Consider the following 15,291-nt stretch of genomic DNA (forward strand, 5'->3'; position numbering starts at 1 on the left):
GGACTGCAAGAAAATAAAAGTGTTAGTAGTAAAATTTGTGTGACAGCATTATGAGTAACTTGAATTTTCATTTTTATATATGCTTATACCTTTCCAACTTCTATAATAAAAATACATCATTTTGATAATCAGAAAAGATATTTAAGAAAAATCTTAAAATAAGTTTAGTAACAATATAAAAGAAAAAGTTGGAGGAATTTAAAAAGAAAAGGGGAGGGGATTCCTGGCTGGCTCAGTTGGAAGAACATGTGACTCTTGATCTCAGGTTGTTAGTTCAAGCCCTGTGTTGGGTGTAGAGATTACTTAAATAAATAAAACTTTTTAAAAAACCAAATAAAATAAAAAGAAAAGGGGAAAGTAGCTAGCTTGACATAAATGCAGTCATGCTCCGGAAAATACACCTGTTAAAATATTTTTTACAATATTTCATATAGCTGCAATTAACAAGTGGAATTTAAAATTAAAAACACAATATCATTTATATTAGCACACTCCCCCAATATATACAAAATCTGTAAGAGGAAAACTATAAAACTCTGATAAAAGAAATGAAAGAACTAAATAAATGGAAAGATATTCCATTGTCATGGATAGGAGACTCAAGATGCCAGTTCTTCCCAACTTGATCTACAGATTCAATACGATGCCAATAAAAATTCTAGCAAGTTATTTTGTGGATATAAACAAATTCATTCTAAAGCTTATATGTGGAGCTAAAGTACTCAGAATAGCCAGCACAATATTGAAGGACAAGAGCAAAACTGGAAGACTACAACTACCTAACTTTAAGACCTACTATAAAATTACAGTAACCAATACAGGATGGTACTGATGAACGAAGAGACAAATAGATCAATAGAAAAGAATAGAGAGCCCAGAAAAAGATTCACACAAATACACTCAACTGATCTTTGACTGAAAAAAAGCACAGGTAATACAATGGAGAAAAGACGGCCTTTCCAAAAATGGTGCTGGAACAAATGGACATTGACATGCAAAAAAATGAATCTTGACACAGACCTTAAATCCTTCACAAAAATGTAATTCAAAATGAATCTCAGACCTAAATGTAAAATGAAAGACTATAAAACTCTTAGAAGACAACATAGGAGAAAAACCAAGATGACCATGGGCATAGTGATGACCACCAAAGCACACATCATTAAAGAAATCATTGATAACCTGGACTTTATTAAAATGTAAAACTTCTCAACTGTGGAGGACAAAACAAGAAAATGAGAGGATAAGCCACAGATTGGGAGAAAATATTTACAAAAGACATATTTGATGGAGGTCTGTTATCCAAAATATACAAAGAACTCATAAAACCCAACAACAGGAAAATGAACCACCCAATTAAAAAATGGGCAAAGATCTGAACAAATGCCCCATAAAAAAGATATATAGATGGCAGATGAACATATCAATGATGCTCCACATCATATGTCATTAAAGAAATACAAATTAAGACAATAGTGAGATACCACTACACTCCTACTAGGATGGCCAAAACGCAGAACACTGACAAAACCAAATACTGCCAAGCATGTGGAATAACATGAACCATCATTCACTGCTGGTGGGAATGCAAAATGGTACAACGACTATGGAAGTATGGTGGTTTCTCACAGAACTAAACAAACTCTTATCTTACAATGCAGCAATCAAACTCCTTGATGTTTACAAAGGAGTAAAACTTAAGTCCATACAAAAACCCACACGGAGACGTTTATAGCAGCTTTATTCATAACGGCCAAAACTTGGAAACAACCAAGCTATTCCTCAGTAGGTAAATGGATAAATAAACTGCCACCTCCAGACAACAGAATTCTTCTAGTCAGCAGTAAAGAGAAATGAGCTATCAAGCCATGAAAAGACATGGAGGAAGCTTTAACACATACTACCGTATGAAAGAAGCCAATCTAAAAAGGCTATCCACTGTATGATTCCAACCAAATGACATTCTAGAAAAGGCAAAAGTATGGAGACAGTGAAAAGATAAGCGGTTGCCAGGGGTTAGGGAGAGATGAATAGGCAGAACACAGAGGATTTTTAGGGCAGTGAAACTAATCAGTATTGATACTACAGTGATGGGCACATTCCATCATACAATTGTTAAAACCCACAGGATGCATAACACCAAGAGTGAACCTTAATCTAAACTGTGGTGTGGAGTGACAACAATGTCTCAGTGAAGGTTCATCAGCTGTAACAAATGTACCACTCTGATGCAGGATACTGATAGTAGGGGAGGCTGCACATGTGTGATGTGGGGCAGAGAGTACAGAGGAACTCTCTGTTCTTGCTGCCAATTCTAATGTGAACCTAAAGCTGCTTAAAAAATAAAGTCTACTTAAAAGGAAAAAACTTTTTCAACTGTCAAGGGAACTTTCAAATATAGGAACTTTCAGTAATGAGCACTAGTTTTTAAAGTTTGGGATAGGATTATTCTCTGAAGGTCATTTTGGTCTGTTACAGTCAGCTACAGAATTTCCCGTGAAGATGAAAACCAAGGGCATACTATTTGAGCTTTGGATATGGCTATCAAAAATCTGTATCCCTGTTCAGCTGAGTTACAGGCTGTCTCTCCTCAGCTTGTCCACTCAGCTGGAAAGGAGAAGGTCAGCCCTCATGCGCGGCTCTACAGAATGTGCCCAATCCTTTCATATGACCTTGTTCTGCGTGACAGAGGAACAAGTTCTCATAATAGTTCACACTAAGGTATCACTTTCTGCTCTGAGAGAATGTTTAAATACAAAGAAATGAGGTTCTAATAATAGGAATTGTTGTTATCAAGCAAGGGTCAATGGGTGAGGAAACAGGGAGCAGACAACCTCCCACCTGCCTCTTATACGCACCATATAGCCACTAGCCCTATCTAGCAGCCCACCTTGGGCCCATTCACACTCCCTGGAAGGGCCATTTACTTACTTTCTTTTTTTTAAATTATTGTTATTTTTTATTAACATATAATGTATAATTTGTTTCAGGGCTACAGGTCTGTGAATCACCAGTCTTACACAATTCACAGCACTCACCATAGCACATATCCTTCCAATGTTCACAACCCAGTCACCCTATCCCTCCCTCCAGCAGCCCTCAGTTTTGCCCCTATCTTTTTAGGGTGCACAGCAAGCATGATCCTGTCTCAGGATCACTGTCCTTACTTGTCCCTCTGTTGAGAATATACTTCTTCAAATATCCATATGGTTTGCTCCCTCACATGGAAAAGATGACCACTAAAGATAGTTTTGGCTCCCTTGATTACCCAAGGTCTTCACATTTCTCCAACATCCTTGTTACCCAAGGGTCACTGATTATCACAGATAATCAGAATGTTAGAGCTGAAAGGGACCTCAGACACCACCTGATGGTTCCTAGACTTGACTCATCATTAGAATTACCCCAGAAGTTCTTAGTATTGGTTTGTTTTTTAATCAACAAAACTTCACCAGTTCCACTTCCACAAATTCAGTCTGAAACGGTGATCAGGAAGCTACATTTTTAAAAGCAGGTCACATATTTAGTGATCACTGACCTACCACATAATTACAAATAAATAAGATTTTATTTATTTATTTGAGACAGAGAAACAGAGTGTACAAGCAGGAAGGAGGATCAGTGGGAGAGGGAGAAGAAGACTCCCCTCTGAGCAGGAAGCCCAGTGCAGGGCCCGATGCAGGGCTCGATCCCAGGACCTGAGATCACGACCGGAGGTGAAGGGAGACACTTAACCAAATGAGCCACCCAGCTGCCCCCACTTCTATTATTTTTTTGTAGAAGAGAAAGTAGAAGCACAGAGGGATGAGGTGATGCTCTGAAAGACACAGTGAATTCAAGGCAGAGATGAACCCTCAGATCGTAAGATCAGAGTAGAGAAGGTCCCTAGATCAAAGATGCTTTCACTATACCTGGTACTACAGTCTAGATTTTCACATTTTAGAACCAGATTTTTTTTAAAAATTAGTAAGTGAAAAAACTAGCTTAGCATTACTAAATGTTTTGTTTTTTGCCTTTGGGCAGGGTGAAGCATGCAAGTGAAAGGAAAGAGCACATCAAGAAAAAAAAGAGCATCTTAATTCACATCTGTTCTATAAAGACGTGAGAGTAGTTTGTGGTTTGTTGTTTTTGTTTTTTTTTTTTTAACCTTTCTAAACTAGTAAGAGAAGGATAAAACTCTTTGAGATACAAACACTGATGGATGGACATATGTCTAATACCCAATAACCTTATAAACTTGGGATCCCATAAAAGGGGAAGAGAATTGCCAGGAACCTTGGTGTTTCTAGAACTCACAGACTGGATTCCCTTTGTTGAATTTTTTTTTTTTTTAAGATCTTGTTTATTTATTTGTCAGATAGAACGAGCAAGCATAAGCAGGGGGAGCGTTAGGCAGAGGGAAAAGCAGGTTCTGTGATGAGCAAAGAGCCTGATGTGGGATTCAATCCCAGGATCCTGGGTTCATGACCTGAGCCAAAGGCAGACGCTTAACCGACTCAGCTACCCAGGCATCCCTGCTTTGGTGAATTGTGATGGGAGTTTAATTATAATCTTAGATGGGTCACAGGTTACTGCTCTCACCAATTCCCACCAAGGCTTGCTACATCATTATTCAGCAGTTATTCAGCTTTTGTTACTATAACAATAAAAGGACAGGGCTAAGCCACAGCCTGACTCACAACAGGAGTCATAACAGAAGAACCAGGAATCACGGACATGTGTAGCCAAGTATTCCAGCTCAGCCTATAGCTGAGTGGTATTCGAGGGAAAAGGCTTTGGAAGCTGCCCAATGACTTGGCCTGCAGACCCCAAAGCTGGAGTATCCTTGTCTTCCGTCTGAAACACAGTCATTCTGGACATAATTAGTTATGGAAACTAACAATAAGGACTCTACCCTATTAGGTCATCAACACTTAGCAAAATGAGACCCAGACAAAAGTTTACATGAGTTGTTGGTCTACATGAAGAAAGTTCACACTTCCTTCAAAACCTCTCTACACAGGGGCTTTAGCAAGGGGCACCTGGGTGGCTCAGTCAGTTAAGCATCTGCCTTCAGGTCAAGTTATGATCCCAGTGTCCTGGGACTGAGCCCCACATCTGGCTCTCTGCTCAGGGGGGAGGCTGCTTCTCCCCCTCTCTCTCCCCCTCCTCCTGGTGGTGCTCTCTCTCGCTATCTCTCCCTAATAAATAAATAAAATCTTTAACACACCACACACACACACACACACACACACACACACACACACACTCCTCTATACCAAGACTGCTCTGATTCATTCCCAAGAAGAGATGTGGCCTCAGAGGGAAAAGAAGATGAATGTTTTTTGAAACCTAAATCAGACATAACTTTGCAGCAATACCAAGTTACCACTGCATTCCTTCATTCATTCACTCATTCTCAAATTACAGCTCTGAATCCCAAACATCAGCCAGTGGAAATAAACTCAGCAAGTCAACGAAAATTCCTCCTGGCACATAAAACCAGTGAAAAGGGAAGGAATGCAGAAAGGGCAGAAGAACTTGTGACAGCAATACTCCATGCCTCTGAAAGAGTCACACCCAGCAATTTCAACCTCTCTGTGAAGCTTGACGCAAAGCACAAGACCATCAGCTGACTAGGGTTTGGTTTTTCCTCCCCCCCCTCTACCCACTTCATTCAATCTAACAGCTACATTTTCTACATAGTATCAAAGAAGAATAGCTTTCACAGTGTTTCTAAGTAAAGAACACAATGAAAAACACTCTCCCCTTCTCTACAACCTGCATTAGACTTCAGCCCTTTTTCATTAAATTCTTCAAAATAGAATGCTTTGGTCCTTAGCATATCTCTGTTGCCTTAGCATATCTCTCTCTAAATCTGCGACTATCTTTGTATTTCCTACTCAGTCGTTCTAACTGCTATAAATAAAGACTGGTAGTAAAATCGTGGTTGGCTTATCTCTGTGAAGCAGTTAACTAGGGAAAAGAAAATAAACCTTAGTTTCTGTACTTCTTTTCTTGTTGAGCAATTACCACAAATAATCTGAGCCTCTTTCTTTTTTGATAAGTTGGTTCATCTAAATGGTAGACAAATCGGATATATACACTCATTAATCCTCCAGCCCTTCCTATCCTGGTGATTCTAAAGCAGTACAAAGAGTCTCTGCTGAATCAAAATGCCAAGATATAAATCTTAAAGCACCATTGACTCTGAAGTGCTTTGTTTCAGTTCCTCTTCTGTGTGGGTAATGTATACTTCTTAAGACAAGGTTACGTCAAATTTTCTCTTGCCATCAGAGAAACAATGGTTCTCTGATAAACTTGGCAAATAATCCCAGATTTCTCACATAAACAGCCTTATTGTCATCTAATTTGCTGGCAAAGTGAGAAAAACCAAGTCATTAACAGCTTTGCTATGGTTGGCAGCTTAAGGAAGAAGGAACTGATTACGGAAGACTATACCATACACCCAGCATCTTGTCAGTTACTGGATTTGAGGTGAGTTTCAGCGAAGAATTTTAAGTGATAAATCACTTAAAATGTTTCATCAAACTCTGAAGGTTTTGATTGGTTCTGAAATTTTGTGAAATAAATGAAACTCCAGTATCTGTCATTCTAGAGATTAAGGAGAAAAGAAGTGAAGTTAAGAAGGACAGACTTAATATCCTGAAATGTTTCATTCCACATGAACTGTGATGGGAAAGATCAAAATGTTTCTTTCTGCACTGGACTGTATCAGTTTTACACTGTGGCCAGTCACTGTTAGGTACCCAACATGACTCCTCTGTGTTTGTGGAATCTTTCTCTTCACCTTTACAGTAACTAGAAAATCATGAGAAAGGATAGAAGAAAAACAAAAACAAAACAAAAACCTACTTAACAGTGTAGTCAGCTAAGACCACCTAAAATTATTGATTTAAGATAACCAAGAGCAAAGAGGGAGTTGGAAGTCATACTTCACTGACCGCCACCTGACTTGGACAAACAGATAACTCGTGAACACTTTGGAGCCAGATCCTTACAGTGTAAACTCCTGTCAATAATTCACTCTACCCTTGAGACTGGCCCTAATCCTAGAGAAATTCAGGAAACCAAATAAAACACTGCAAATAACAAATATGTTTTCAAGATCTTAGGAAGGGGAATAGAAAGTATATAAGATCTACCAAGACAACTGGTCTGACTAGAAATTAATTCCAGTTAATTGATGACAAGTGTATATCATCACCATACAGAATTCAAAAAAAAAAAAAAAAAAAAAAATCTCAGCACCAAAGAACTAAATCTAAAGGAAGTCAAAATAGGAAAGGGCAATAATGGATATGAAAATTTTGTGTTAAATTGTTGTTTAATTAAAAATGATTAAAATCCACTGAAGAATATTAAGTTCACTGAAAGTGATAAGCAGAAGCTCATACCAAAATGTTTTGAAGTTTAAAAAAAAAATCTGTGTGGCCCTGCATACCCTGCATAATATTTTCTTACACAGATGCTGTCCCCCTCACCCCAAATACCTATTTTGGACATATAGACTGTATGAATAACAAAAATAGGGCCTACAAAAGGTCCTGATGCTACATCTTAGAATTTCAGAGGAGGAAAGGATTTTTAAACAATCTGAACCAACTTCATAGACTAGAGTTGAAAGTGAGACCAGAAAAGCCAGGAGACTCTCACATGGTTACAAGGCTCTTGGGCAGCAGAGCCAGGGATCAGAATCAGAATCCAGATCCAGATCAACTGAGTACCAATCCATTACTCTTTCCTATCACTCAAATGTCCTTTCTTGATAAGAAACAGATTAAAAAAAAAGGATACTATAAAAGGGAAATTCTTATCTGAACACTTAAATGTATTTTTCTAATGTACCACATCATTCATTACCACTTCCTCTCTATATATCTCTCTTTAATTGAGTGGACGGGCAAGTGACCCAGCACCTATACAATGATTTCTACATTTTTCCTCAAACCCTTCAATCAGCTGGGCTCTTATACTGGAATAGATTATACACCATTTTGTTAAGTTTCTACTAAAGAAAGACAATGATTTTTATATAACAGAAACTATATCCTGATTTTTAATCAACTAAAATTCATTGATGGATAAAGTTTATGATACATTAATTGTAACAAAACTTCTATAAAGAAAAAAACAATATTGAAGTGAATTTAGAAAGTTACTTTTACACTAACCATGAGAATCAAGTTTATCTTTTAACTTTGGTTCTCCTCTACCTATCTACATTAGATTTTGGAATGAAATGCAATTCTCAAAAGACTTTTCCTTTTCCTTGATATGCAATAAAATTCTTTACAAATACATTTCAATTAAGAGCTGTTCCTAATTAAATTAAATTCTTCCATCACCCTTAAACAATACAGCAAATGTAATGTTATTCTCTTTATGTAAGCTCCATTATTAAAATTAGTTCAGCACAGTACCATCCTTCTCATGGAGATAATTTTCCAGAAGACTGGACCCTCTCCCACCACCCTGCCTCCACCTACCCTTCAAACTACGGAGTGAGAACTTCCAGCCCTATACCCATCTACCAGCTGCGGTGGTACTTCAGGACTGCAACTCTTTTTCCTGCTCATCTCTGTGAATAGTACTGTTCAATATTCAACACAGGACAAGGATATAACCATTTCTTGCAAGCTGGCTCCAGCAGAAGTAATGAAATTTAAGAAAGAAACCCATATGGGTAGTAGAATTGAAACAGTCAAAAAAAAAATAAAATAACCTTGCTGGGACACCTGGGTGTCTCAGGTGGTTAAGCATCTGCCTTCAGATGATACCAGGGTCCTGGGATCTAATCCCGCATCTGGCTCCCTGCTCAGCGGGTAGACTGCTTCTCCCTCTGACTGCCGCTCCCCCTGCTTGTGTGCTCGCTCTCTCTCTCTCTCTCTCTCTCTCTCACACACACACACACACACAAACACACAAATAAATAAAATCTTAAAAAAAAACAACAAAAAACCATGCCTACAACCTTTTCTACACAGGAAAGGACTTGTTTCTACACACCCACCAACTACCCCATGTCCTACTAAAAGTAGTCTTGAAAAACAACTTGCAGATCAATATAATTTCATCTGTTTGGTACTCAGTGATTTAAATAAAAATTTCTCTGAGACTTTAAAACAGAACTAAAGTTTCAAACCTGTTGCTGAGTTCCGTGTGATCAGCGCCCCTTCCTACCCTGGCACATTTTCGAGTCTTTGTGCATAAAAGTGCCTTGTAATTCCTCCCAGCACCAGAACCGCCATTACACACACATCTGGTTGACTCCTGCCAGCCCCCTGGCCGATTTGCAGACTTCGTTGAGCCGCCACACATCTCCTGGGTGGATGAACTTGCTTCTGGTTTATCCTGACTATCAACATGGACCTGGGACACACATGTTGAAGATTCTCTGCTGTTGGAGGGATATTCCACACTGACCAGCCGTCCTAGTTAATCACTGTACTGCGTATACGGTAGGTGAGGCGAGCTACTTGGCAGCAGCCTACTAATTTCCTCTTTCAAAATTAAAAAAAAGAGAGAGAGAAAAAGGAACATTCATTTGTTACGTAAATTAAGCCTGCCAAAGTATTAGGAAGTCAGATGTATCCATCATGTTATAAAACATGCTCTCAGCAGGACCACTATAAACAGACAAACCTAAATCCCACTTCCTACTTTTGTTCCTAAGCTTGTACTCTGGTCAGCAAAAGACAAAACACTCAACAGGTTGAGCAGCTTGGTCTGACTCATTCCATCTGTGCTCCCCTGTTGGAGATTATGTAGTAGTCAATTAATTGGTCATAAGACCTATTCATATGGCTCTTGGGCAAATGCGGTGACTTGCCCTCAGCTGCAAGGTTGCTCTGACATTGGCCACACCACCCTCTTTAATGGCTCTCATGTGAGCAAGTGTCAGCTGACAGATCTTACTCGGCAACCTTGCAAAACTCTACCCATAGCAAGTGAAGGAGATGATAGGGCTCAATGTACAGGAGGTGATGTGGGGAAGGGAGAGTATGGACATGTCCTTGCTTTACCACCAAATATCCATATGTAGATATGTAAGAAAAAGTTTACATACACACACATATGTAAGAAAAATAATAAGTGAGAAGCCATAAACACACACACACACACACACACACACATACATATGTAAGAAAAATAATAATAAATGAGAAGCCATAAACTCTCTCACAACTCTTGCACTGAATTCCCAATTCCTGGACATATTCAGGATAAGAAAGCCCTGAACAAGCACGTAAGGACAAAAGTAGTTCAGATTTTAATTCTGACATTAATGTACTTCATCTGTAAAATGAAATACGGCTATAGAATCAGCATGATTCTTCTATAGTACTGAGTTCACGGAAAAAGTCATTTTTCTTTTTAAGAAGAAATGAAAAGCATAGGTCCCTAAAATATAGGCAGATCTTAAAAACTCTAAGGGACTGTCTCAATTCCTATTCCTCTTCCTTACCCTGAATTTGGCTGAAGAAAATATTAATAGATCCCTAAAATCTGACGAACTCTGGCTGGGTCTCTAGTGTCAGGAGGATTTAAATATGTCTTTATACATGGCAGCCAAATATTTCACCCCACAAGTGTGAAAAAAAATCTACTGATATCGGGGCAAAGGCCTCAATTACCTTAAGACATTATTCTCTATGTGACCCTAAAGTTCCTTTATAGCAAACCAAAAAAAGATCTTAAATACACCCTCCCCTGAGAAATAGATTGCAACATACCTACAACAAAGACTGCATTTCTCTGTGCACGTAATAAACTGATAGTGCCAAGATAAAACCAGATTAGTAGAAAATGAATTCATTTTTCCAGGAAGGGGAACACATTTTGACCTTAAAGCTTAACTGTATGGCCACCATGTGATCATGGGTTCTTCCTTTTCCCCTGTCTTTAAAATCACTTTCTCTTTTTAATAGAGAATCAGAAGCTCACTTATGCAAGCATAGCAACTCTTCCACATTTTAGGCATAGGGCAGCTGGGTGAGCGAAGGCTGAAAGGAAAACCTCCTTTCACCATCATCGTTCCCACTTCATAAGTGACCCAATTGAGACCCCAAATCAGTGTCTCCTATTCACCTAGGGTTTACCTCCTCTAAAATCACAGGAGAAATGAAAGTATAGTTTGTCAAAAAGAAAACCACCTGCCTCAAAATGTGTTTCTCCGGCCAGTCCCAGTCATCAAGCAGGAGCTTAATAACTAACTTAATTGTAGTTTCAACCTCCCTGAGCATTCTGTCTCAACCTGTCAATCAGGAATTTTCAGGTAAGCACCAATGAGGAAATCTATCACATGGGTCCCCTCCACCACAAAGGAAGTCGATCGAGGTAATTTGCTCAGTAAGTCCCTGCCCTTCCTTTCTTTTCTTTTCTTATACTTATACGTTTCTTGCTCCACTCTGCTTCCTATAAAAACTTTCCATTTTGTACAGCTCCTTGGAATACCCCTCTCCATTTGCAAGGTGGGATACTGCTTGATTCATGAGTCATTAATAAAGCCAATTAGATCTTCAAATTTACTTTGTTGAATTTTACCTTTTAATATGTTCAATGTTGATGGGGTAGGATCTGTAAAAATGCCAAAATAGCTGAATTTTACAAAATATGTAGAAATGCTCAGGGAACATATCCCATTTTTTATATGTAAAAAATAAAGTTTTAAAACTGCAATCTCTAAAAAATACTTATCTAGGAACTAATAAAAGGACATGAAATCCTTTTTATTTATTTATTTATTTATTCCTTGGGGCTAGGGGTGGAGGCACAGAAAGAGAGGGAGAGAGAGACTCTTAAGCAGGCTCCACGCCCAGTGCAGAGCCCAAGGCAGAGCTTCATCTCACAACTTTGAGGTCATGATCTGAGCCTAAATCAAGAGTTGGACACTTATCAGTCTGAGCCACCCAGGTACCCCATGAAACCCTTTTTTAAAATAGGTATTCTGAACAAATATTTAACCTAGTAGTTAGCCACAAAGCTGTTCAATCATCCTGGTATTTTACATTTCTAAAGGCTTCAAATACTGTTATAAAATGCAAATGTTCTATCCAGATGATGTAAACATTTTAAATGATCAGAATAATAAAATATGAAAAATGACAACATAGTTACAAAGAATAATTGGATGAAATAAGGGTCAAACTGCATTGGGAAGGAATTCTCTTAAATAAACCCCTCCTGCATGCTTCTTTCATTCAGCCAGCCATCTTTTTTTTTTTTAATTTATTATTTTTATTACCATATAATGTATAATTTGCCCCAGGGGTACAGGTCTGTGACTCATCAGGCTTACACATTTCACAGTGCTTACCATAGCAGATACCCTCCCCAATGTCCTAATAACCCAACCACCCTCTCCCTACCCCTCCCTACCCACGCCAACCCCTCCAACCCTCAGTTTGTTTTGTGAGATTAAGAGTCTCTATGGTTTGTCTCCCTCCCAATCCCATCTTATTTCCTTTTTTCCTTACCTGCCCCCTAAACCCCCTGCCCCTGCTTCTCAAATTCCTCGTATCAGAGAGATCATATGATAATTATCTTTCTCTGATTGACTTATTTCGTTCAGCGTAATACTCTCTAGTTCCATCCGTGTTTAGCCAGCCATCCTTAACTAAACACTACACACCAGTCACTGTTTCTCCCTAAAATCAGTCAGCATACCTTTTGTCCACTACTTCCTTGGCTGAGTGATGCTCACATACAGCATGCTTATAAACACAGATTGCTGGACCTAGCCCCCAGGGTTTCTGATTCAGCAGTTCTGAGGTGGAGTCTGAGTATGTACATTTCTTTCTTTTTTTTTTTTTTTTAAAGATTTTATTTATTTGTCAGAGAGAGAGGAGAGCGAGCGAGCACAGGCAGACAGAATGGCAGGCAGAGGCAGAGGGAGAAGCAGGCTCCCCGCCAAGCAAGGAGCCCGATGTGGGACTCGATCCCAGGACGCTGGGATCATGACCTGAGCCGAAGGCAGCTGCTTAACCAACTGAGCCACCCAGGCGTCCCGAGAATGTACATTTCTAACAAGTTCTAAGGATGCTGTTGCTGCTTGTCTGGGAACCACACATTTGAGAAATACTTTCTTGGTAAAAATTTCGTCTTCCCCCTAATGATTTCCTAGGCTGGAAGATCTTTTTCTCCCTTGAATTCCTCTATGATTTTTTTAAAAAGATGTATTTATTTTAGAAAAAGAGCATGTGTGTGGGGGGGTGGTCAGAGGGAGAACCCTCAAGCAGACTCCCCGCTGAGCAAGGAGCCCAATAAGGGGTTCAATCCCAGGACCCTGAGACCATGACCTGAGCCGAAAGCAAGAGTCGCATGTTTAACCAACTGAGCCACGCAGGCTTCCCCCTCTATAATTTGTTTTAAACCATACTTTTTTAAAACTTAACACATAACTGCTTTGCAAGAGAGTAGTGTGCATATCATATGATCCTAACTAGATCATAAATTCTTTCAGTGTAAAAACTGGATTTTAACATTCATCTTTGCACCTCATACAGGTCTTACATTTGGTACATGCTCAACAGATAACTTTTTGATAGTTTTAATGTATATATTCAGTGGTATTAAACCTATATAGGAACCTACCTACACCAAGCAGTGAACTCCTTTAACAAACTGATGCTTATTTTCTGCCCAAGAGGGTGCTTGTGCTTAAACACACACACTCTCTTCCTCTCATTTATTACGGCAGAAGTTCCTTCAGAACCTTTAACGTTTTGTGTTCACTCCAATCAATGGGACTCATGCCACATGGTAACAGAAAGAAATTTAAAACTTTTTAAAAGTGAAAAAGCCATCTCCTCTGTCCCTCCCCTTGATAATCCTTAATTCCACAGTTCAAAGTATGATAAAATGTAATAGAGATGTATATCAAAACCACAACCACTGTACTTAAGAGAGATGCCTCTATATGACTCCAAATTTCCTTACATGTAAAAATGGGAGTTTTGAAACTTCTTCACTAAATGAAAAAACAACTACTGATTGTATCATCACAACCATTCTTCTGAGGCATTATGAAACTGCTTAAAAGCATAAAGTTGAACAAAAATCAAAATGGCTGCACTAATGTTTCAGCAAAGCTTGGTTTTGCAGTAATCTTTTCCTTCTCTTCTGGAAACCTCCCCTCCTCCCTTCTTAGCCTTTTGTTTCAGGAACCGAGTCCTACCCTAAAGACATGACAAAGCTCACACAGTTCCTGCCAAAACCAGCTAGAGCCTGTATTTCCTACAAAACCCCTCAGCCCCTTCTTTGGGGCAGGCTTGCACTTTTGGAAGGCCACAGTCTGCAGCAGCCTCTTTAGCCCCGCAAAGCGATAAAGCTATTGTTCCTCTTTATCCCAAACTCTGTCTTCATGTTATATTTGGCTCCAAAGCATGGAGGTTGGGTTTCAACAATAATCAGAACAGTTTATATAGTACCTAAGAGAAAGGTATCTTCAGATTTTTGGTGCCTCAAATTCTGTTTGTACCTCAATCTGATCTTCCTTTCTTCTCAATCTTCTAATTCCTGAAATGGAATCATACTCATGTAGGTATCCATACTCTGACTTATTATCATGCTGGATATCTTGGTCTTAAGTACTAACTAACATACAAAATTTATCATCATCCCTATTTGCAGTGCCACTCATGGTAGAGTTCTCTATTTCCTTCACACAGTTTAGCCATGTTTCCACATTTAGGAAAGTATCTGCAGTCCCTGCCCAGTCTCCCACACTCCACCTGCAGTTCAGTACACTGACTGGAACTGCTGCTGTCACCACAGATACTTTCACAATACACATGAACCTCATCAGATGTTAGAGGGGAGGATTAGGGAAGTATGTGAGGTCACATGACAGATGTAAGGAAGGAAGACTACTGGTTCAACTTTTTTTTCCCCCTCAACTTAGAACTCGGACTCACAACCTGGAGGTGAAGAGTCATGTGCTCTCTTGACAGAGCCAGCAGGTGCCCCTGGTTCAACTTTTTAAACTTTATATGTATTCCTTCCAATCTCATAGTCACTACTAAGTAGTCTGAGAGAAGAGTGCTAAGTTTAGGAGTCCAAAGATGGTATAGTATCATTCAGATCATAAAAGGCCAATACCTGGTAATAAGGATACTAGTCCAATCCTTTTTTTTTTTTTTTTTTTTTTTTGCCATTGGCCAATCTCTAATCAACCAGAATGCTATTTCCTGTTGTGCCCAGACTCCTCTGCAAATCCTTCAATGCAGGGACCCACTGCAACCCAAAAGATTGGTTATTGAGGAAAAATCCATTCCCATGCCTGTTTAG

At 39.1% G+C, this 15,291-nt stretch overlaps 1 protein-coding gene across 5 annotated transcripts in view; it reads right to left on the reverse strand.

Annotated features, from left to right (window-relative positions):
- The window catches only part of FNIP2 (folliculin interacting protein 2), a 132,866-nt gene that overhangs the window by 82,566 nt on the left and 35,009 nt on the right, over positions 1-15,291 (reverse strand). Inside the window, exon 1 of one of the 5 annotated variants that reach the window (XM_047717797.1) lies at positions 9,146-9,490. The exons of 2 other annotated variants lie outside the window; for them this stretch is intronic. In XM_047717797.1, coding sequence (XP_047573753.1) covers positions 9,146-9,321 — 176 coding nt within the window. In that variant the 5' untranslated portion in view covers positions 9,322-9,490. Of the gene's footprint in view, positions 1-9,145; positions 9,491-15,291 lie in introns of those variants that run through there. 2 more of the 5 variants (XM_047717796.1, XM_047717793.1) reach the window with 2 other exon arrangements.

Source organism: Lutra lutra, chromosome 2, assembly GCF_902655055.1.
Source record: "Lutra lutra chromosome 2, mLutLut1.2, whole genome shotgun sequence".
NCBI classification, from domain to species: domain Eukaryota; kingdom Metazoa; phylum Chordata; class Mammalia; order Carnivora; family Mustelidae; genus Lutra; species Lutra lutra.